Raw genomic sequence first — 25,093 nt, 5'->3', positions numbered from 1 at the left:
GGATTGACCAACTGCATCCCTGTCTTCTGTTAAACCTCAGGTGAATGGCTAACTGCGCCCCGGTCCTCTGTTAAACCTCAGGCGATTGGCCAACTGTGCCCCTGTCTTCTGTTAAACCTCAGGGGATTGGCCAACTGCGTCCCTGTCTTCTGTTAAGCCTCAGGTGTTTGGCCAACTGCGCCCCTGTCTTCTGTTAAATCTCAGGGGATTGGCCAACTGCGTCCCTGTCTTCTGTTAAATCTCAGGGGATTGGCCAACTGTGCCCCTGTCTTCTGTTAAGCTCCAGGGGATTGGCCAACTGTGCCCTGTCTTCTGTTAAACCTCAGGGGAGTGGCCAACTGCACCCCTGCCTTCTGTTAATCCTCAGCTGATTGGCCAACTGCGCCCCTGCCTTCTGTTAATCCTCAGCTGATTGGCCAACTGCGCCCCTGCCTTCTGTTAAACCTCAGAGGATTGGCCAACTGCGCCCCTGTCTTCTGTTAAACCTCAGAGGATTGGCCAACTGCGCCCCTGCCGTCTGTTAAACCTCAGGGGTGTGGCCAACTGCGCCCCTGCCTTCTGTTAATCCTCAGCTGATTGGCCAACTGCGCCTCTGCCTTCTGTTAAACCTCAGAGGATTGGCCAACTGCGCCCCTGCCTTCGGTTAATCCTCAGCTGATTGGCCAACTGTTTTCGTATCTTCTGTTAAGCCTCAGGCATTGGCCAACTGCGCCCTGTCATTTATTAAACCTCAGGGGATTGGCCAACTTTTTCGCTACCTTCTATTAAACCGCAGGCGATTGGGTAAGATTTAAGGACAGCTGATTGGACGAAGGGACCGGCCGCAGCCTGGTGACGGGCCGCTGATTGGCCGACAGTCCCGCGTCTCCCGGCAACTGACAAACGACCGATATGCTTTTGAATTCCGCCCAGCAACAGGCCGCTGATTGGATAAAAAATGAAAGGCCGGAAAATAATGTAAAGAAATATAAAAAAAAACGCTCGACCAACCGGAATCTCCGGCTTCACTTCCGCTGCCAACTGGACGCCGGAACCAGCAACAGAAACAGGTAGAAAAATAACCCGAGAGATAGCGGCGGCTCCTCACCCCCAGCCCTTAACCTCAGAGAGAGAGAGAGAGAGAGACAGGGCCACTCCTCACCCCCAGCCCCTAACCTCAGAGAGAGAGAGAGAGAGAGAGAGAGAGAGAGAGGGGGCCACCCCTCACCCCCAACCTCAGGGAGAGAGACAGGGCCACTCCTCACCCCCAACCCCAGGGAGAGAGACAGGGCCACTCCTCACCCCCAACCCCAGAGAGAGAGACAGGGCCACTCCTCACCCCCAACCCCAGGGAGAGAGACAGGGCTACTCCTCACCCCCAACCCCAGGGAGAGAGACAGGGCCACTCCTCACCCCCAACCTCAGGGAGAGACAGGGCCACTCCTCACCCCCAACCTCAGGGAGAGACAGGGCCACTCCTCACCCCCAACCCCAGAGAGAGAGACAGGGCCACTCCTCACCCCCAACCCCAGAGAGAGAGACAGGGCCACTCCTCACCCCCAACCCCAGAGAGAGACAGGGCCACTCCTCACCCCCAACCCCAGAGAGAGAGACAGGGCCACTCCTCACCCCCAACCCCAGAGAGTGACAGGGCCACTCCTCACCCCCAACCCCAGAGAGAGAGACAGGGCCACTCCTCACCCCCAACCCCAGAGAGAGAGAGAGAGAGACAGGGCCACTCCTCACCCCCAACCCCAGAGAGAGAGACAGGGCCACTTCTCACCCCCAACTCCAGAGAGAGAGACAGGGCCACTCCTCACCCCCAACCCCAGAGAGAGAGAGACAGGGCCACTCCTCACCCCAACCCCAGAGAGAGAGAGACAGGGCCACTCCTCACCCCCAACCCCAGAGAGAGAGAGACAGGGCCACTCCTCACCCCCAACCCCAGAGAGAGAGAGACAGGGCCACTTCTCACCCCCAACCCCAGAGAGAGAGACAGGGCCACTCCTCACCCCCAACCCCAGAGAGAGAGACAGGGCCACTCCTCACCCCCAACCCCAGAGAGAGAGACAGGGCCACTCCTCACCCCCAACCCCAGAGAGAGAGACAGAGCCACTCCTCACCCCCAACCCCAGAGAGAGAGACAGGGCCACTCCTCACCCCCAACCCCAGAGAGAGAGACAGGGCCACTCCTCACCCCCAACCCCAGAGAGAGAGACAGGGCCACTCCTCACCCCCAACCCCAGAGAGAGAGAGACAGGGCCACTCCTCACCCCCAACCCCAGAGAGAGACAGGGCCACTCCTCACCCCCAACCCCAGAGAGAGAGACAGGGCCACTCCTCACCCCCAACCCCAGAGAGAGAGACAGGGCCACTCCTCACCCCCAACCCCAGAGAGAGAGAGACAGGGCCACTCCTCACCCCCAACCCCAGAGAGAGAGAGAGAGAGAGACAGGGCCACTCCTCACCCCCAACCCCAGAGAGAGACAGGGCCACTCCTCACCCCCAACCCCAGAGAGAGAGACAGGGCCACTCCTCACCCCCAACCCCAGAGAGAGAGACAGGGCCACTCCTCACCCCCAACCCCAGAGAGAGAGACAGGGCCACTCCTCACCCCCAACCCCAGAGAGAGAGAGACAGGGCCACTCCTCACCCCCAACCCCAGAGAGAGAGACAGGGCCACTCCTCACCCCCAACCCCAGAGAGAGAGACAGGGCCACTCCTCACCCCCCAACCCCAGAGAGAGACAGGGCCACTCCTCACCCCCAACCCCAGAGAGAGAGACAGGGCCACTCCTCACCCCCAACCCCCCAGAGAGAGAGAGAGAGACAGAGCCACTCCTCACCCCCAACCCCAGAGAGAGAGAGAGGGCCACTCCTCACCCCCAACCCCAGAGAGAGAGACAGGGCCACTTCTCACCCCCAACTCCAGAGAGAGAGACAGGGCCACTCCTCACCCCCAACCCCAGAGAGAGAGAGAGAGAGACAGGGCCACTCCTCACCCCCAACCCCAGAGAGAGAGAGAGACAGAGCCACTCCTCACCCCCAACCCCAGAGAGAGAGAGAGGGCCACTCCTCACCCCCAACCCCAGAGAGAGAGAGAGAGACAGGGCCACTCCTCACCCCCAACCCCAGAGAGAGAGACAGGGCCACTCCTCACCCCCAACCCCCCAGAGATAGAGAGACAGGGCCACTCCTCACCCCCAACCCCAGAGAGAGAGAGACAGAGCCACTCCTCACCCCCAACCCCCCAGAGAGAGAGAGACAGGGCCACTCCTCACCCCCCAACCCCAGAGAGAGACAGGGCCACTCCTCACCCCCAACCCCAGAGAGAGAGACAGGGCCACTCCTCACCCCCAACCCCAGAGAGAGAGACAGGGCCACTCCTCACCCCCAACCCCAGAGAGAGAGAGACAGGGCCACTCCTCACCCCCAACCCCAGAGAGACAGACAGGGCCACTCCTCACCCCCAACCCCAGAGAGAGAGACAGGGCCACTCCTCACCCCCAACCCCAGAGAGAGAGACAGGGCCACTTCTCACCCCCAACTCCAGAGAGAGAGACAGGGCCACTCCTCACCCCCAACCCCAGAGAGAGAGACAGGGCCACTCCTCACCCCCAACCCCAGAGAGAGAGAGACAGGGCCACTCCTCACCCCCAACCCCAGAGAGAGAGAGACAGGGCCACTCCTCACCCCCAACCCCAGAGAGAGAGACAGGGCCACTCCTCACCCCCAACCCCAGAGAGAGAGAGAGACAGGGCCACTCCTCACCCCCAACCCCAGAGAGAGAGAGGGCCACTCCTCAACCCCAACCCCAGAGAGAGAGAGAGAGAGGGCCACTCCTCAACCCCAACCCCAGAGAGAGAGAGAGACAGGGCCACTCCTCACCCCCAACCCCAGAGAGAGTGACAGGGCCACTCCTCACCCCCAACCCCAGAGAGAGAGACAGAGCCACTCCTCACCCCCAACCCCCCAGAGAGAGAGAGACAGAGCCACTCCTCACCCCCAACCCCCCAGAGAGAGAGAGACAGAGCCACTCCTCACCCCCAACCCCAGAGAGAGAGAGAGAGACAGGGCCACTCCTCACCCCCAACCCCAGAGAGAGAGACAGGGCCACTCCTCAACCCCAACCCCAGAGAGAGAGAGAGACAGGGCCACTCCTCACCCCCAACCCCAGAGAGAGTGACAGGGCCACTCCTCACCCCCAACCCCAGAGAGAGAGACAGAGCCACTCCTCACCCCCAACCCCCCAGAGAGAGAGAGACAGAGCCACTCCTCACCCCCAACCCCCCAGAGAGAGAGAGAGACAGAGCCACTCCTCACCCCCAACCCCCCAGAGAGAGAGAGACAGAGCCACTCCTCACCCCCAACCCCAGAGAGAGAGAGAGAGAGAGACAGGGCCACTCCTCACCCCCAACCCCAGAGAGAGAGACAGGGCCACTCCTCACCCCCAACCCCAGAGAGAGAGACAGGGCCACTCCTCACCCCCAACCCCAGAGAGAGAGACAGGGCCACTCCTCACCCCCAACCCCAGAGAGAGAGAGAGGGCCACTCCTCACCCCCAACCCCAGAGAGTGAGAGAGAGACAGGGCCACTCCTCACCCCCAACCCCAGAGAGTGAGAGTGACAGGGCCACTCCTCACCCCCAACCCCAGAGAGAGAGAGAGAGACAGGGCCACTCCTCACCCCCAACCCCAGAGAGTGAGAGAGAGACAGGGCCACTCCTCACCCCCAACCCCAGAGAGAGAGAGACAGGGCCACTCCTCACCCCCAACCCCAGAGAGAGAGACAGGGCCACTCCTCACCCCCAACCCCCCAGAGAGAGAGAGAGACGGGGCCACTCCTCACCCCCAACCCCAGAGAGTGAGAGAGAGACAGGGCCACTCCTCACCCCCAACCCCAGAGAGAGAGACAGGGCCACTCCTCACCCCCAACCCCAGAGAGAGAGAGACAGGGCCACTCCTCACCCCCAACCCCAGAGAGAGAGACAGGGCCACTCCTCACCCCCAACCCCAGAGAGAGAGACAGGGCCACTCCTCACCCCCCAACCCCAGAGAGAGACAGGGCCACTCCTCACCCCCAACCCCAGAGAGAGAGACAGGGCCACTCCTCACCCCCAACCCCCCAGAGAGAGAGAGACAGAGCCACTCCTCACCCCCAACCCCAGAGAGAGAGAGAGGGCCACTCCTCACCCCCAACCCCAGAGAGTGAGAGAGAGACAGGACCACTCCTCACCCCCAACCCCAGAGAGAGAGAGAGAGAGACAGGGCCACTCCTCACCCCCAACCCCAGAGAGAGAGAGAGACAGAGCCACTCCTCACCCCCAACCCCAGAGAGAGAGAGAGGGCCACTCCTCACCCCCAACCCCAGAGAGAGAGAGAGAGACAGGGCCACTCCTCACCCCCAACCCCAGAGAGAGAGACAGGGCCACTCCTCACCCCCAACCCCCCAGAGAGAGAGAGACAGGGCCACTCCTCACCCCCAACCCCAGAGAGAGAGAGACAGAGCCACTCCTCACCCCCAACCCCCCAGAGAGAGAGAGACAGGGCCACTCCTCACCCCCAACCCCAGAGAGAGACAGGGCCACTCCTCACCCCCAACCCCAGAGAGAGAGACAGGGCCACTCCTCACCCCCAACCCCAGAGAGAGAGAGACAGGGCCACTCCTCACCCCCAACCCCAGAGAGACAGACAGGGCCACTCCTCACCCCCAACCCCAGAGAGAGAGACAGGGCCACTCCTCACCCCCAACCCCAGAGAGAGAGACAGGGCCACTTCTCACCCCCAACTCCAGAGAGAGAGACAGGGCCACTCCTCACCCCCAACCCCAGAGAGTGAGAGACAGGGCCACTCCTCACCCCCAACCCCAGAGAGAGAGACAGGGCCACTCCTCACCCCCAACCCCAGAGAGAGAGACAGGGCCACTTCTCACCCCCAACTCCAGAGAGAGAGACAGGGCCACTCCTCACCCCCAACCCCAGAGAGAGAGACAGGGCCACTCCTCACCCCAACCCCAGAGAGAGAGAGAGACAGGGCCACTCCTCACCCCCAACCCCAGAGAGAGAGAGAGAGAGAGACAGGGCCACTCCTCACCCCCAACCCCAGAGAGAGAGACAGGGCCACTCCTCACCCCCAACCCCAGAGAGAGAGAGAGACAGGGCCACTCCTCACCCCCAACCCCAGAGAGAGAGAGGGCCACTCCTCAACCCCAACCCCAGAGAGAGAGACAGGGCCACTCCTCACCCCCAACCCCAGAGAGAGAGAGACAGGGCCACTCCTCACCCCCAACCCCAGAGAGAGAGAGAGAGACAGGGCCACTCCTCACCCCCAACCCCAGAGAGAGAGAGAGAGAGGGCCACTCCTCAACCCCAACCCCAGAGAGAGAGAGAGACAGGGCCACTCCTCACCCCCAACCCCAGAGAGAGTGACAGGGCCACTCCTCACCCCCAACCCCAGAGAGAGAGACAGAGCCACTCCTCACCCCCAACCCCCCAGAGAGAGAGAGACAGAGCCACTCCTCACCCCCAACCCCCCAGAGAGAGAGAGACAGAGCCACTCCTCACCCCCAACCCCAGAGAGAGAGAGAGAGACAGGGCCACTCCTCACCCCCAACCCCAGAGAGAGAGACAGGGCCACTCCTCACCCCCAACCCCAGAGAGAGAGACAGGGCCACTCCTCACCCCCAACCCCAGAGAGAGAGACAGGGCCACTCCTCACCCCCAACCCCAGAGAGAGAGAGAGGGCCACTCCTCACCCCCAACCCCAGAGAGTGAGAGAGAGACAGGGCCACCCCTCACCCCCAACCCCAGAGAGTGAGAGTGACAGGGCCACTCCTCACCCCCAACCCCAGAGAGAGAGAGAGAGACAGGGCCACTCCTCACCCCCAACCCCAGAGAGTGAGAGAGAGACAGGGCCACTCCTCACCCCCAACCCCAGAGAGAGAGAGACAGGGCCACTCCTCACCCCCAACCCCAGAGAGAGAGACAGGGCCACTCCTCACCCCCAACCCCCCAGAGAGAGAGAGAGACGGGGCCACTCCTCACCCCCAACCCCAGAGAGTGAGAGAGAGACAGGGCCACTCCTCACCCCCAACCCCAGAGAGAGAGACAGGGCCACTTCTCACCCCCAACCCCCCAGAGAGAGAGAGACAGGGCCACTCCTCACCCCCAACCCCAGAGAGAGAGACAGGGCCACTCCTCACCCCCAACCCCCCAGAGAGAGAGAGACAGGGCCACTCCTCACCCCCAACCCCAGAGAGTGAGAGAGAGACAGGGCCACTTCTCACCCCCAACCCCCCAGAGAGAGAGAGACAGGGCCACTTCTCACCCCCAACCCCAGAGAGAGAGACAGGGCCACTTCTCACCCCCAACCCCCCAGAGAGAGAGAGACAGGGCCACTTCTCACCCCCAACCCCAGAGAGTGAGAGAGAGACAGGGCCACTCCTCACCCCCAACCCCAGAGAGAGAGACAGGGCCACTTCTCACCCCCAACCCCCAGAGAGAGAGAGACAGGGCCACTCCTCACCCCCAACCCCAGAGAGTGAGAGAGAGACAGGGCCACTTCTCACCCCCAACCCCCCAGAGAGAGAGAGACAGGGCCACTTCTCACCCCCAACCCCAGAGAGAGAGACAGGGCCACTTCTCACCCCCAACCCCCCAGAGAGAGAGAGACAGGGCCACTTCTCACCCCCAACCCCAGAGAGTGAGAGAGAGACAGGGCCACTCCTCACCCCCAACCCCAGAGAGAGAGACAGGGCCACTTCTCACCCCCAACCCCCCAGAGAGAGAGAGACAGGGCCACTCCTCACCCCCAACCCCAGAGAGTGAGAGAGAGACAGGGCCACTCCTCACCCCCAACCCCAGAGAGTGACAGGGCCACTCCTCACCCCCAACCCCCCAGAGAGAGAGAGACAGGGCCACTCCTCACCCCCAACCCCAGAGAGAGAGACAGGGCCACTCCTCACCCCCAACCCCAGAGAGAGAGACAGGGCCACTCCTCACCCCCAACCCCAGAGAGAGACAGGGCCACTCCTCACCCCCAACCCCAGAGAGAGAGAGAGAGAGAGAGAGACGGGGCCACCCCTCCCCTCCCCCCCCCCCCCCCCCCCACCACCACCCCCCACCCCACCACCACCACCAAACCCCCAGCCCCCCTAACCCTGGCCCCCCGGTCCCTAATCCCAACCCCGCCCCCGCAACCCCCTCATCCTTTCCTGATACAGTATGCATACCCTCACATTTCTGGTGCTTTCATTGTAAATCTTTGCACCCTCTCCACTGCCTCTATATCCTATTTTATATAATATGGCGACCAGAACTGTACGCAGCACTCCCAAGTGTGGTCTAACCAAGGTTCGATACAGGTTTAGCATAACTACTTTTCAATTCTATCCCTCTAGAAATAAAACCTAGTGCTTGGTTTGCTTTTTTTATGGCCTGTCGCAACTTTTAGTGATTTGTGTGTTTGTACTCCGACATCCCTTTGTTCCTCTGACCCACCTAGACTCGCACCCTCCAAGTAATGATTGACCTCCCTATTCTTCCTTCCAAAATGTAATACCTCACATTTATCTGTGTTGAACTTCATTTGCCAATTATATGCCCATTCTGCAGGTTTATTGATGGCTTCCTGTAACTTGTTGCTGTCCCCCTCGGTATTGACAAACCCCTCCTAATTTGGTGTCATCCGCAATTTGTAAATTATGTGTTTGATTCCAAAGTCTAAATCATTTAATGTAAATTGTGAACAGCAGTGGTCCCAGCACTGGTTCTTATGGAACACCGATATAGGGATATCTATATACACCGTATACAGTGCGTGGAACACCGATATAGGGATATCTATATACTCCGTATACAGAGCGCGGAACACCGATATAGGGATATCTATATACACCGTATACAGAGCGTGGAACACCGATATAGGGATATCTATATACACCGTATACAGAGCGTGGAACACCGATATAGGGATATCTATATACACCGTATACAGTGCGTGGAACACCGATATAGGGATATCTATATACTCCGTATACAGAGCGCGGAACACCGATATAGGGATATCGATATACACCGTATACAGAGCGCAGAACACCGATATAGGGATATCTATATACACCGTGTACAGTGCGCGGAACACCGATATAGGGATATCTATATACACCGTATACAGAGCGTGGAACACCGATATAGGGATATCTATATACACCGTATACAGAGCGTGGAACACCGATATAGGGATATCTATATACACCGTATACAGAGCGTGGAACACCGATATAGGGATATCTATATACTCCGTATACAGAGCGCGGAACACCGATATAGGGATATCGATATACACCGTATACAGAGCGCAGAACACCGATATAGGGATATCTATATACACCGTGTACAGTGCGCGGAACACCGATATAGGGATATCTATATACACCGTATACAGAGCGTGGAACACCGATATAGGGATATCTATATACACCGTATACAGTGCGTGGAACACCGATATAGGGATATCTATATACTCCGTATACAGAGCGCGGAACACCGATATAGGGATATCGATATACACCGTATACAGAGCGCAGAACACCGATATAGGGATATCTATATACACCGTGTACAGTGCGCGGAACACCGATATAGGGATATCTATATACACCGTATACAGAGCGTGGAACACCGATATAGGGATATCTATATACACCGTATACAGAGCGTGGAACACCGATATAGGGATATCTATATACACCGTATACAGAGCGTGGAACACCGATATAGGGATATCGATATACACCGTATACAGAGCGTGGAACACCGATATAGGGATATCTATATACACCGTATACAGAGCGTGGAACACCGATATAGGGATATCTATATACACCGTATACAGAGCGTGGAACACCGATATAGGGATATCTATATACACCGTATACAGAGCGCGGAACACCGATATAGGGATATCTATATACACCGTATACAGAGCGTGGAACACCGATATAGGGATATCTATATACACCGTATACAGAGCGCGGAACACCGATATAGGGATATCTATATACACCGTATACAGAGCGTGGAACACCGATATAGGGATATCTATATACACCGTAGACAGAGCGTGGAACACCGATATAGGGATATCGTTATACACCGTATACAGAGCGTGGAACACCGATATAGGGATATCTGTATACACCGTATACAGAGCGCGGAACACCGATATAGGGATATCGATATACACCGTATACAGAGCGTGGAACACCGATATAGGGATATCGATATACACCGTGTACAGAGCGCGGAACACCGATATAGGGATATCGATATACACCGTGTACAGTGCGTGGAACACCGATATAGGGATATCTATATACACCGTATACAGAGCGCGGAACACCGATATAGGGATATCTATATACACCGTATAAAGAGCGTGGAACACCGATATAGGGATATCTATATACACCGTATACAGAGCGTGGAACACCGATATAGGGATATCTATATACACCGTATAAAGAGCGTGGAACACCGATATAGGGATATCTGTATACACCGTATACAGAGCGTGGAACACCGATATAGGGATATCTATATACACCGTATAAAGAGCGTGGAACACCGATACAGGGATATCTATATACACCGTATACAGAGCGTGGAACACCGATATAGGGATATCGATATACACCGTATACAGAGCGTGGAACACCGATATAGGGATTTCTATATACACCGTATACAGAGCGTGGAACACCGATATAGGGATATCTATATACACCGTATACAGAGCGTGGAACACCGATATAGGGATATCGATATACACCGTATACAGAGCGTGGAACACCGATATAGGGATATCTATATACACCGTATACAGAGCGTGGAACACCGATACAGGGATATCGATATACACCGTATACAGAGCGTGGAACACCGATATAGGGATATCTATATACACCGTATACAGAGCGTGGAACACCGATACAGGGATATCGATATACACCGTATAAAGAGCGTGGAACACCGATATAGGGATATCTATATACACCGTATACAGAGCGTGGAACACCGATATAGGGATATCTATATACACCGTATACAGATCGTGGAACACCGATATAGGGATATCGATATACACCGTATACAGTGCGTGGAACACCGATATAGGGATATCTATATACACCGTATACAGAGCGTGGAACACCGATGTAGGGATATCGATATACACCGTATACAGAGCGCGGAACACCGATATAGGGATATCGATATACACCGTATACAGAGCGCGGAACACCGATATAGGGATATCTATATACACCGTATACAGAGCGTGGAACACCGATATAGGGATATCTATATACACCGTATACAGAGCGTGGAACACTGATATAGGGATATCTGTATACTCCGTATACAGAGCGTGGAACACCGATATAGGGATATCTATATACACCGTATACAGTGCGTGGAACACCGATATAGGGATATCGATATACACCGTATACAGAGCGTGGAACACCGATATAGGGATATCTATATACACCGTATACAGAGCGTGGAACACCGATATAGGGATATCTATATACACCGTATAAAGAGCGTGGAACACCGATATAGGGATATCGATATACACCGTATACAGAGCGCGGAACACCGATATAGGGATATCGATATACACCGTATACAGAGCGCGGAACACCGATATAGGGATATCTATATACACCGTATACAGAGCGTGGAACACCGATATAGGGATATCTATATACACCGTATACAGAGCGTGGAACACCGATATAGGGATATCTATATACTCCGTATACAGAGCGTGGAACACCGATATAGGGATATCTATATACACCGTATACAGAGCGTGGAACACCGATATAGGGATATCTATATACACCGTATACAGAGCGTGGAACACCGATATAGGGATATCTATATACTCCGTATACAGAGCGTGGAACACCGATATAGGGATATCTATATACACCGTATACAGAGCGTGGAACACCGATATAGGGATATCGATATACACCGTATACAGAGCGTGGAACACCGATATAGGGATATCTATATACACCGTATACAGAGCGTGGAACACCGATACAGGGATATCGATATACACCGTATACAGAGCGTGGAACACCGATATAGGGATATCTATATACACCGTATACAGAGCGTGGAACACCGATATAGGGATATCGATATACACCGTATACAGTGCGTGGAACACCGATATAGGGATTTCTATATACACCATATACAGAGCGTGGAACACCGATGTAGGGATATCGATATACACCGTATACAGAGCGCGGAACACCGATATAGGGATATCTATATACACCGTATACAGTGCGTGGAACACCGATATAGGGATATCGATATACACCGTATACAGTGCGTGGAACACCGATATAGGGATATCGATATACACCGTATACAGAGCGTGGAACACCGATATAGGGATATCGATATACACCGTATACAGAGCGTGGAACACCGATATAGGGATATCGATATACACCGTATACAGAGCGTGGAACACCGATATAGGGATATCTATATACACCGTATACAGAGCGTGGAACACCGATATAGGGATATCGATATACACCGTATACAGAGCGTGGAACACCGATATAGGGATATCTATATACACCGTATACAGAGCGTGGAACACCGATACAGGGATATCGATATACACCGTATACAGAGCGTGGAACACCGATATAGGGATATCTATATACACCGTATACAGAGCGTGGAACACCGATACAGGGATATCTATATACACCGTATACAGAGCGTGGAACACCGATACAGGGATATCGATATACACCGTATACAGTGCGTGGAACACCGATATAGGGATATCGATATACACCGTATACAGAGCGTGGAACACCGATATAGGGATATCTATATACACCGTATACAGTGCGTGGAACACCGATATAGGGATATCTATATACACCGTATACAGAGCGTGGAACACCGATATAGGGATATCTATATACACCGTATACAGAGCACGGAACACCGATATAGGGATATCGATATACACTGTATACAGAGCGCGGAACACCGATATAGGGATATCTATATACACCGTATACAGAGCGTGGAACACCGATATAGGGATATCTATATGCACCGTATACAGAGCGTGGAACACCGATATCGGGATATCTATATACACCGTATACAGAGCGTGGAACACCGATATAGGGATATCGATATGCACCGTATACAGAGCGTGGAACACCGATATAGGGATATCGATATACACCGTATACAGAGCGGGGATCACCGATATAGGGATATCTATATTCACAGAATTCACAGAAACCCCACAGTGCAGATAGAGGCCATTTCGGCCCATCGAGCCCGCACCGACACATATCCCACCCTATCCCCGTAACCCCACGTATTTAATCCCCCTAGCACTAAGGGTCAATTTTATCATAGCCAATCAACCTAACCCGCACATCTTTGGACTGTGGGAGGAAACCGGAGCACCCGGAGGAAACCCACGCAAACACGGGGAGAATGTGCAAACTCCACACAGACAGTCACCCGAGGCCGGATTCGAACCCGGGTCCCTGGCGCTGTGAGGCAACAGTGCTAACCACTATGCCACCGTGCTGCCCTATATACTCCGTATACAGAGCGTGGAACACCGATATAGGGATATCTATATACTCCGTATACAGAGCGTGGAACACCGATATAGGGATATCTATTTACACCGTATACAGTGCGTGGAACACCGACATAGGGATATCTATATACACCGTATACAGAGCATTGAACACCGATATAGGGATATCTATATACACCGTATACAGAGCGTTGAACACCGATATAGGGATATCTATATACACCGTATACAGAGCGTGGAACACCGATACAGGGATATCTATATACACCGTATACAGAGCATTGAACACCGATATAGGGATATCTATATACACCGTATACAGAGCGTTGAACACCGATATAGGGATATCTATATATTTTTTAAAATTCTGTTGTGCGATGTGGGATTCACTGGCAAGGCCAGCATTTATTGCCCATCCCCAGTTGTCCTTTGAGCAGGTGGTGGTGAGCCACCGCCTTGAACCGCTGCAGTCTGTCTGTTGAAGGTACTCCCACAGTGCTGTTAGTGAGGTTGTTCCAGGATTTTGACCCAGTGCCGATGATGGAACGGCCGATATATTTCCAAGTCAGGATGGTGTGTGACTTGGAGGGGATCTTGGAGATGGTGGTGTTCCCATGCGCCTGCTGCCCTTGTCCTTCTAGGTGGAAGAGGTCGCGGGTTTGGGAGGTGCTGCCGAAGAAGCCTTGGCGAGTTGCTGCAGTGCATCTTGTAGACGGTACACACTGCAGCCACAGTGCGCCGGTGGTGGAGGGAGTGAATGTTTAAGGTGGTGGATGGGGTGCCAACCAAACTGGCTGCTTTGTCCTGGATGGTGTCGAGCTTCTTGTGTGTTGTTGGAGCTGCACTCATCCAGGCAAGTGGCGAGTATTCCATCCTGACTTGTGCCTTGTAGATGGTGGAAAGGCTTTGGGGAGTCTGGAACATCAGTATAGGGACCTCTATGTCTTTGTACACCCACAGACAGGGTGACCGTCTATCTTCTGATTCTGTGTTTCAGGTCCCGTGCTCTCCTTGGTCTGATCGAGTTGGTGCCTGAGTTTGGGAACCATGGCTACGAAAACGGAGGACGTGTTCTCTCTGACAAAGGAGGAGGACGCCACCGGGGTGACTGGCAGGTAATGGATCCCCGCCATTGCGACGTACAGCCCATTGACCCTTCTCCACCACCCCCCAACCCATCCCTCATAAGAAATAGGAGCAGGAGTCGGCCATTCGGCCCTTCGAGTCCGCTCCGCCATCCAATGAGATCATGGCTGATCTTCTGCCTCAACTCCATTCACTGGCCCTATCACCATCTCCCTTGATACCCTTACTAGTCAGAAATCTATCGACTTCTGTTTTGAATATACCCGATGACTGACCCTCCACAGCCCTCTGGGGTAGAGAATTCCAAAGATTCACCACCCTCTGTGTGAAGAAATTTCTTCTCATCTCAGTCCTGAATGGCCTACCCTTTACCCTGAGGCTGTGGCCCCTGGTTCTAGACTCCCCAGCCAAGGGATACATTCTCCCAGCATCCACCCTAACAAGCCCTGTAATAATTTTGTATGCTTCAATGAGATCCCCTCTCATTCTTCTGAATTTAAGGGAATACAGGCCGAGTTTACTCAATCTATTCTCATACGACAGTCCCGCCATCCCAGGAATCAATCTCGTGAACCTTCGAAAAAAAATTTGAGGATGTAACTGGTAAAATAGCTAAGGGAGAACCAGTGGATGTGGTGTATCTGGACTTTCAGAAGGCCTTCGATAAGAGATTAGCGTGTAAAGTTAAGGCACATGGGATTGGGGGCAAGGTATTGACTTGGATAGAGAACTGGTTGGCAGACAGAAAGCAAAGAGTTGGAATAAACGGGTCTTTTTCCAAATGGCAGGCAGTGACTAGTGGGGTACCGCAGGGATCGGTCCTTGGACCCCAGCTATTCACAATATATATAAATGATCTGGACAAGGGAACTAGATGTAATATCTCCAAATTTGCAGACGACACAAAGCTGGGTGGGCGTGTGTGCTGTGAGGAGGATGTCGAGAAACTCCAGGATAATTTGGGCATGTTGGGTGATTGGGCAGAAACATGGCAGATGCAATATAACGTGGATAAATGTGAGGTTATCCACTTTGGTGGCAAAAACAGGAAGGCAGATTATTATCTAAAATGGCAATAGATTGGGAGAAGGGGAAGTGCAACGAGACCTGGATGTCCTTGTGCACCAGTCACTGAAGGTAAGCATGCAGGTACAGCAGGCGGTTAAGAAGGCAAATGGTATGTTGGCCTTCGTAGCGAGAGGGTTTGAGTACAAGAACAAGGATGTCTTGCTGCAGTTGTACAGGGCCTTGGTGAGACCACATCTTGAGTATTGTGTGCAGTTTTGGTCGCCTTATCTGAGAAAGGATGTTCTTGCCATGGAAGGAGTTCAGCGAAGATTCACCAGGCTGACACCTGGGATGGCAGGAATGACATATGAGGAGAGATTGGGTCGATTGGACTTGTACACGCTGGAGTTTAGAAGAATGAGAGGTGATCTCATTGAAACTCATAAAATTCTGACAGGACTGGACAGACTAGATGCAGGAAGGATGTTCCCGATGGTCGTGGAGTCCAGAACCAGGGGACACAGTCTAAGGATAAAGGGTAGGCCATTTAGGACAGAAATGAGGAGGAATTTCTTCACCCAGAGAGTGGTGAACCTGTGGAACTCTCTACCACAGAAGGCGGTGGAGGCCAGTTCATTAAATATATTCAAGAAGAAGTTGGATATATTTGTTAAGGCTAAAGGGATCAAGGGGTATGGGGAGAAAGCAGGGACCGGGTACTGAATTTGGATGATCAGCCATGATCCATTGAATGGCGGAGCAGGCTCGAGGGGCCAAATAGAAACATAGAAACTAGTAGCAGGAGTAGGCCATTCGGCCCTTCGAGCCTGCTCCGCCATTCAACGAGATCATGGCTGATCATCCAAACCCTAGCACCTGGTCCCTACACCGACAGCCATCCCACCCAAGCCCTATCCCCGTAACCCCACGTATTTAATCCCCCCTAACACTAAGGGCCAATTTTTATCATGGCCAATCAACCTAACCCGCACATCTTTGGACTGTGGGAGGAAACCGGAGCACCCGGAGGAAACCCACGCAAACACGGGGAGAATGTGCAAACTCCACACAGACAGTCACCTGAGGCCGGATTTGAACCCGGGTCCCTGGCGCTGTGAGGCCTACTCCTACTCCTATCTTCTATGTTTCTATGTTGCACTCCCTCTATGGCAAGTATATCCTTAGGTCATGAGACCAAAATTGTACACAGTACTCCAGGTGTGGTCTCACCAAGGCCCTATATAATTGGAGTAAGACTTCTTTACTCCTGTACTCAAATCCTCTTGTAATGAAGGCCAGCATACCATTTGCCTACCTAATGACTTGCTGCACCTGCACATTCACTTTCAGTGACTCATGTACAAGGACACCCAGTTCCCTTTGAGCATCTGCATTCCCCAATCTTTCACCATTTAGGAAATACTCTGCCTTTCTGTTTTTTCTACCAAAGTGAACCCTCATCAACCCTCTCTTTCTCTCACCTCCCCCCCCACCCCCCGACCACCGCCATCGGCGCTCTTCCCCATCCCCCGTCGACCCTTTCGGGGGCGTTTGCGAGCATTGCCTGTACCCGAGGGGAAGGGGGTGAGGGCCTGTACCTGGGGGGCTTAATGCGACCCTCACACCGTTGATGTGCTTTTTTTCTTCTCCCACCCCCGCAGGATTTACATCCCGAAGATCATCTCTCAGGGCCCGGCGAAGGAGTGGATCGAACGGCGGCGACTCACCATCCGACCCTGGGCCACCTTCATTGACCAGAAACGCTTCTCCAGGCCCAAGAACTTTGGCGAGATGTGCAAGCGGCTGGTGAAGAACGTGGAGTACTTCCAGAGCAACTACGTGTTTGTGTTCCTGGGGCTCATCGTGTACTGTGTGTGAGTGACGAGGGCGGGGGAGGGAGGCACCAGATGGGGGTCCTGGGCAAGGTGCGGGGCGGAGAGGGGGGTTTGGTAGATCCAGGGATACAAAGCTGCCCTGTGACTGCTACCTGACAGCCCCCGAGTGGAAAAGAAGGGGCATCGACCCACGAGAGAAGCATTGGGAGACGCTCCCCGGCGAGAGAGGGGAGTGTCACCCCGTCCGGGGCATTGGGAGACGCTCTCTGGCGAGGCATTGGGAGATGCTCCCTGGCGAGAGGTGAGTGTCACCCCGTCTGGGTCATTGGGAGACGCTCCCTGGTGAGAGAGGTGAGTGTCACCCCGTCCGGGTCATTGGGAGACACTCCCTGGCGAGAGGTGAGTGTTACCCCGTCTGGGGCGTTGGGAGCCCCTCCCTGGCGCGGCGTTGGGAGCCCCTGCCTGGCGCGGCGTTGGGAGCCCCTGCCTGGCGCGGCGTTGGGAGCCCCCTCCCTGGCGTGGCGTTGGGAGCCCCTCCCTGGCGCGGCGTTGGGAGCCCCTCCCTGGCGCGGCGTTGGGAGCCCCTCCCCGGCCGGCGCAGCGTTGGCAGCCCTCCCCCCCCCGGCGCGGCGTTGGCAGCCCCCCCCCCCCCCCCGGCGCGGCGTTGGCAGCCCCCCCCCCCCCCGGCGAGAGGCGAGCGTCACCCCGTCCGCGGCGTTGGGAGACGCTCCCCCGGCGAGAGGCGAGCGTCACCCCGTCCGCGGCGTTGGGAGACGCTCCCCCGGCGAGAGGCGAGCGTCACCCCGTCCGCGGCGTTGGGAGACGCTCCCCCGGCGAGAGGCGAGCGTCACCCCGTCCGAGGCGTTGGGAGACGCTCCCCCAGTAACGTGAGTTTCTTTACTCTGTTTTCCGGGTGATCTAAACGGTTCTGCTTCTCTCTCTCTCTCAGGATCACCTCTCCGATGCTGCTCATCGCCTTGGTGGTGTTTTTCGGGGCCTGTTACATCGTCCACCTTCGAGCCTCCCAGTCCCGTCTCGTCCTGTTCGGTGAGAGACATGTGACTGTTACCACTTCAAAACGGGTGAAGGCACCTGCGTCCCTGTGCCAATACCCCGCCCGGTGTGGGACTGCACACACACGCACGTCTGGGGGGTATATTATACACCGGTACTAGATTTATTGCCGAATCGTGGTGCAGTTTATGGGGTGCAGTAGCCGAGTGGTTCTGTTACTGGACCAGTAATCCAGAAGCTTGGCTTAAGAATCTGGAGACCCGAGTTCAAATCCCACCACGGCAATAAAAAGCTAGTCTCGTTAATGGTGACCATGAAACTGCCGGATCTGGTTCACTCGTGTCCTTCAGGGAAGGAAATCTGCCGTCCTTACCCGGTCTGGCCTCTGTGATTCCAGACCCACAGCAGCGTGGTTGACTCTCGACTGCCCTCTGCTATGGCCTCGCAAGCCACTCAGTTGTATAAGACAGCTCACCACCACCGTCTCCAGGGCAATTAGGCATGGGCAATAAATACAGGAGCACGGATGTCTTACTACAGTTATACAGGGCCTTGGTGAGACCACACCTGGAGTATTGTGTGCAGTTTTGGTCTCCTTACCGAAGAAAGGATATACCTGCCATTAGAGGGAGTGCAGCGAAGGTTCACCAGACTGATTCCTGGGATGACAGGACTGTTGTAGGAGGAGAGATTGGGTCGACTAGGCCTGTATTCACCAGAGTTTTGAAGAAAATGGGGATCTCATTGAAACATATAAAATTCTGACAGGGCTAGACAGACTGGATGCAGAGAGGATGTTTCCCCTGGCTGGGGGGTGGCTCAAAACGAGGGGGGGGGGGGGTCTAGAACGAGGGGTCGCAATCTCTGGATACGGGGTAGGACATTTAGGATTGAGATGAGAAATTTCTTCATTCAGAGGGTGGTGAACCTGTGGAATTCTCTAGCACAGAAGGCTGTGGAGGCCAAGTCACTGAATATATTTCAGAAGGGGATAGATAGATAGATTTCTAGACACAAAAGGCATCAAGGGGTATGGGGAGAGACCGGGAATATGGTATTGAGATAGAGGATCAGCCATGATCATATTGAATGTCAGAGCAGGCTCGAAGGGCCGAATGGCCTGCTCCTGCTCCTATTTTTCTATGTTGCTGTCCTTGCCTGTGAATACATCCCATGGATGATGAGGTGAGTGAGGAGGTCTATTATACGCAAAGATCTACGGTAATATTCAGTGCGTCATACAGTACTAAAATAAATCCAGGTGTCTTTTGTATTAGTTCCGGTAGGAAGCCTCATTAATGAGGTGGGACGAGCTCCGAGCTCAGTCTGCTGACTTCAATCACTGCAGCTAATGTTCCAGGCCTGTTTTGAGAGCTCTGCCATGGCATTAGCATTTCTACTTCAAAGTTAGCGAGTTTGCTCAATTTTGTGTTTTCAGCGGAACTCGGAGTGGCGTGATCGAGGGAGCTTTGAACGCAGTGTCTTTGTAAGGTTTGTCGTAGCTTAAAGGAGAGAAACATGAAAGACTTGCATTTATATAGCGCCTTTCAGGACCATTGGATGCCCCAAAGCGCTTTACAGCCAATGAAGTATTTTTGAAGTGGAGTCACTGTTGTAATGTAAGAAATACAGCAGACAATTTGCGCACAGCAAGCTCCCACACACAACAATGTGATAATGACCAGATAATATTTTTCTGAAATAACAACAGAAAATGCTGGAAAAACTCAGTAGGCCAGGCAACATCCATGGAGAGAGAAACTGAATTAATGTTTCAGGTCGAAACCCTTCGTCAAGACTGAAAAAGCTCAGGAAATGAAACCGATTAAAAGGCCAGTATGGGGGCTGGGAGAGAACAAAAGAGAAGTGAAGAGACATTAAGAGGTATTCAAAACCAGACGAGATGGTGATCGGACTAGTGGAGACAAAAGACGGCTCTAGATTAGGTGTGAAATGTGCTGGCAGAATGGGAGACAGCTGCCATGTGGGAGAGAGGAAAAAAAGGGGGCGAAGGGCACAAAACAAAGGTGTGGATAAAAAATATAAGTAAAAATGTAATGGGGGCCGAGGTTATGATCTGAAATTGTTGAACTCGATATTGAGTCCGGAAGGCTGTAACGTGCCTAATCGTACTAATGTTTTTCTGATGTTGATTGAGGGATAATTGTTGGCCAGGACACCGGGGAGAACTCCCTGCTCTTCGAAATAGTGCATCAGGATCTTTTACGCTCACCCGAGAGGGCAGTTTAACGTCTCATCCGAAAGACGGCACCTCCGACAGTGCAGCACTCCCTCAGCACTGCGCTGGGATTGTCAGCCTAGATTTTAGTGCTCGAGTCTCTGGAGTGGGACTTGAACCCACAACCTTCTGGCTCATAGGCGAGGGGGCTACCCACAGCTGACACCTCATAGGACAACCCTCTCATCCCAGGGATCAGTGTATCTCCATCTCACCCGCCTCCATAACTGGTAGTTACTGTGCAGCCCTCACACTGCAGATTATTAACATTTACATCGTAGCCCCAATGAGGCCCACTGTAGTTGTGCAAAGCTTGTGATCTTGGGCTGAGAGAAAATGGGCTGGATTTTACCAGCCGTGGCGGGTGACGTCGGTGGTGGACCCCGGCCTCGCTGCTGGCTCCAGCCCGCTGTCCAAAATGATTTTCCCCGATTGGGCTCGTTAAGCCCGCCCAGTGCTTTTCCCAGCCAATTGAAAGAAGAGGGTCCTAAGAACATAAGCAGTAAGAGCAGGAGTCGGCCATACGGCCCCTCAAGCCTGCTCCACCATTCAATAAGATCATGGCTGATCATCGAACTCAACTCCACTTTCCTGCCCGATCTCCATATCCCTTGATTCCCCTAGAGTCCAAAAATCTATCGATCTCAGCCTTGAATATACTCAACGACTGAGCATCCATAGCCCTTTGGGGCAGAGAATTCCAAAGATTCACAACTCTCTGAGTGAAGAAATTCCTCCTCGCCTCAATCTGAAATGGCCGACCACTTATCCTGAGACTATGCCCCCTAGTTCTAGACACCCCAGCCAGGGTGGAAGTAAAAGATCCCGTAGTGACTATTTCGAAGAAGAGCAGGGGAGTTCTCCCCGGTGTCCTGGGCCAGTATTTATCCCTCAACCAACATCACTTAAAACTGATGATCTGATCATTGGCAAAGTGATTTTGTTTTCCACAATTGCGACAGGCTTGGCCGCGCGCGGGGCAATTCTGCGCTCTGGTAGCATGTGAACGAGATCCACAGTTTCCACACTGTTGCCGCGGTAGCGCGCGTTGCTGCCGTCGCGCGAGCATTACAGTGTCAGGGCTGTCTGGGCCGAGGGTGCCGTCACTGGGTGTGTGTGCTATCGCTGCATATTCGGCTGCAGACTTCACTTGAAAGGCAATGTTAACTGCCTGTGACAATGACAGATCGTCGGACTCGAGTAACAGTCTTTCGCGCACTCACGTTGTTGGTGTGCTCTATTAGTTGATCACGCACCATCTCGCCTTGTAGTGCACCGAACTTGCACGAGCTAGCTAACCCCCTCAAATTCGCCACGTATTGATGCACAGACTCGCCGGAAGTTGGTGACGCTGTCTAAAAATGACTCGCCGCAGGAGGGCACTTTGTGGGGCAGAGAAGTGTGTGCTTAACAGAGCCACATCCACATCATATGTTTGAATTGAGTCTGCTGTGCCTAATGTCCCAAGAACACGCTGGCCCTCCATTATCACACTGCTGTTTGTGGGAGCTTGCTGTGCACAAATTGGCTGCCGTGTTTCCCACATTACAACAGTGACTACACTTCAAAAGTAATTCATTGGCTTTAAAGCGCTTTGGGACGTCCAGTGGTCGTGAAAGGCGCTATAGAAATGCAAGTTCTTGCTTTCAGTGAGGGGGTCTTTCTTTACATGCCTGTCGATGCCACTCTGTTATGCCCTCTCTGATGCCAGGCGGCAGGAATAACCTGAAGAGAGCACGGTGGCACGAGGCGCACGGAGGAACCGCTCCCTGCCCAGACCCTGCCCTCGTGAGTGACCATACACAAAGCCCCACCCTGCGCCCCCTGAGGTGGGTGATTCCGTATCCCATTTCTCGCTCCGTGCGCACTGTGCCAGCCCGCGGGATGTCCAGGCTGCTGACTCAGCTGTGTGTGTCTGTCTGTGTCCACAGGTCGTGAGCTGAGCCCCGCTCACCAGTACGGTGTCTCTGGAGCCGTCTCCTTCCCCTTCTTCTGGCTGGCCGGGGCTGGATCTGCTGTCTTCTGGGTGCTGGGTGAGTAACGGGAGGGTGAGGGGTGGGAATTACCACCGGACCCTCCACACCGTGGAGTCACAGCGTGCGCTCTCTCCCTCCCTCCCCGCTCTCCCTCGCTCCCTCCCTCCCTCCCCTCTCTCTCGCTCCCTCCCTCCCTCCCCGCTGTCTCGCTCCCTCCCTCCCCGCTCTCTCTCGCTCCCTCCCTCCCCGCTCTCTCTCGCTCCCTCCCTCCCTCCCCGCTCTCTCGCTCCCTCCCTCCCCGCTCTCCCTCGCTCCCTCCCTCCCCGCTCTCTCTCGCTCCCTCCCTCCCTCCCCGCTCTCTCGCTCCCTCCCTCCCCGCTCTCTCTCGCTCCCTCCCTCCCCGCTCTCTCTCTCTCGCTCCCTCCCTCCCCGCTCTCTCTCGCTCCCTCCCTCCCCGCTCTCTCTCGCTCCCTCCCTCCCCGCTCTCTCTCGCTCCCTCCCTCCCCACTCTCTCTCGCTCCCTCCCTCCCCGTGCTCTCTCTCGCTCCCTCCCTCCCCGCGCTCTCTCGCTCCCTCCCTCCCCGCGCTCTCTCGCTCCCTCCCTCCCCGCGCTCTCTCGCTCCCTCCCTCCCCGCGCTCTCTCGCTCCCTCCCTCCCCGCGCTCTCTCGCTCCCTCCCTCCCCGCGCTCTCTCGCTCCCTCCCTCCCCGCGCTCTCTCGCTCCCTCCCTCCCCGCGCTCTCTCGCTCCCTCCCTCCCCGCGCTCTCTCGCTCCCTCCCTCCCCGCGCTCTCTCGCTCCCTCCCTCCCCGCGAACTCTCGCTCCCTCCCTCCCCGCGCTCTCTCGCTCCCTCCCTCCCTCCCCGCGCTCTCTCTCTCGCTCCCTCCCTCCCCGCGCTCTCTCGCTCCCTCCCTCCCCGCGCTCTCTCGCTCCCTCCCTCCCCGCGCTCTCTCGCTCCCTCCCTCCCCGCGCTCTCTCGCTCCCTCCCTCCCCTCGCGCGCTCCCTCGCTCCCTCCCTCCCCTCGCGCGCTCCCTCCCTCCCCTCGCGCGCTCCCTCCCTCCCCGCGCTCCCTCCCTCCCCGCGCTACCTCCCTCCCCGCGCTCTCTCGCTCCCCCCCTCCCCGCGCTCTCTCGCTCCCCCCCTCCCCGCGCTCTCTCGCTCCCTCCCTCCCCGCGCTCTCTCGCTCCCTCCCTCCCCGCGCTCTCTCGCTCCCTCCTTCCCCGCGCTCTCTCGCTCCCTCCCTCCCCGCGCTCTCTCGCTCCCTCCCCGCGCTCTCTCGCTCCCTCCCCGCGCTCTCTCGCTCCCTCCCTCCCCGCGCTCTCTCGCTCCCTCCCTCCCCGCGCTCTCTCGCTCCCTCCCTCCCCGCGCTCTCTCGCTCCCTCCCTCCCCGCTCTCTCTCGCTCCCTCCCTCCCCGCGCTCTCTCGCTCCCTCCCTCCCCGCGCTCTCTCGCTCCCTCCCTCCCCGCGCTCTCTCGCTCCCTCCCTCCCCGCGCTCTCTCGCTCCCTCCCTCCCCGCGCTCGCTCGCTCCCTCCTCCCGCGCTCTCGCTCTCCCTCCCGCGCTCTCTCGCTCCCTCCTCCCCGCGCTCGCTCTATCGCTCCCTCCCCGCGCTCGCTCGCTCGCTCCCTCCCCGCGCTCGCTCGCATCGCTCCCACCCTCCCCGCGCTCGCTCGCATCGCTCCACCCTCCCCGCGCTCGCTCGCTTCGCTCCCCTCCCCTCCTCCCCGCGCTCGCTCGCTCCTCTCCCTCCCTCCCCGCGCTCGCTCGCTCGCTCCATCCCCTCCCCGCGCCTCGCTCGCTCGCTCCCTCCCTCCCCGCGCTCGCTCGCTCGCTCCTCCCTCCCTCCCCGCGCTCGCTCGCTCGCTCCCTCCCTCCCCGCGCTCGCTCGCTCGCTCCATCCCTCCCCGCGCTCGCTCGGTCGCTCCCTCCCTCCCCGCGCTCGCTCGCTATCCCTCCCTCCCCGCCGCCGCGCTCGCTCGCTCCCTCCCTCCCCGCACAGCCCGCCGCGCGCTCGCATCGCTCGCTCCTCCCTCCCCGCGCGCGCTCGCTCGCTCCCTCCCTCCCCGCGCTCGCTCGCTCGCTCCCTCCCTCCCCGCGCCGCGCTCGCTCCCTCCCTCCCCGCGCGCGCGTTATCGCTCGCTCCCTCCCTCCCGCGCGCGCTCGCTCCCTCCCTCCCCCCGCGCGCTTCGCTCCCCTCCCTCCCCCCGCGCGCTCAGCCCGCTCCCTCCCTCCCCCGCGCGCGCTCGCTCCCTCCCTCCCCCCCGCGCGCTCGCTCCCTCCCTC

General features: G+C 55.9%; 1 protein-coding gene across 1 annotated transcript; it reads left to right on the top strand.

Annotated features, from left to right (window-relative positions):
* The first annotated feature begins 941 nt into the window (after positions 1–941).
* rabac1 (Rab acceptor 1 (prenylated)) lies at positions 942–22,877 on the top strand. The gene is made up of 5 exons (XM_086002409.1): positions 942–1,049; positions 14,652–14,769; positions 17,410–17,622; positions 18,533–18,630; positions 22,768–22,877. Exons 2-5 carry the CDS (start codon positions 14,702–14,704, stop codon positions 22,875–22,877), a joined length of 489 nt encoding a protein of 162 aa, XP_085858535.1. The 5' UTR covers positions 942–1,049; positions 14,652–14,701.
* The last annotated feature ends 2,216 nt before the right edge of the window (positions 22,878–25,093 follow it).

This window comes from Somniosus microcephalus, chromosome 12, assembly GCF_052327205.1.
Source record: "Somniosus microcephalus isolate GS21.2 chromosome 12, FLI_Smic_1.0, whole genome shotgun sequence".
In the NCBI taxonomy this organism is placed as follows: Eukaryota; Metazoa; Chordata; class Chondrichthyes; order Squaliformes; family Somniosidae; genus Somniosus; species Somniosus microcephalus.
Note: the sequence above shows the minus strand (reverse complement) of the source record. Positions and strands in the feature narration are given on the sequence as shown.

Bases quoted from the DNA above. Each gene is read 5' to 3' on its own strand.
- rabac1 (XM_086002409.1), top strand. From the start codon at position 14,702: ATGGCTACGAAAACGGAGGACGTGTTCTCTCTGACAAAGGAGGAGGAC. The intron at 17,623-18,532 runs GTGAGTGACGAG...TCTCTCTCTCAG, and splicing joins GGGCTCATCGTGTACTGTGT to GATCACCTCTCCGATGCTGC. The intron at 18,631-22,767 runs GTGAGAGACATG...CTGTGTCCACAG, and splicing joins GTCCCGTCTCGTCCTGTTCG to GTCGTGAGCTGAGCCCCGCT.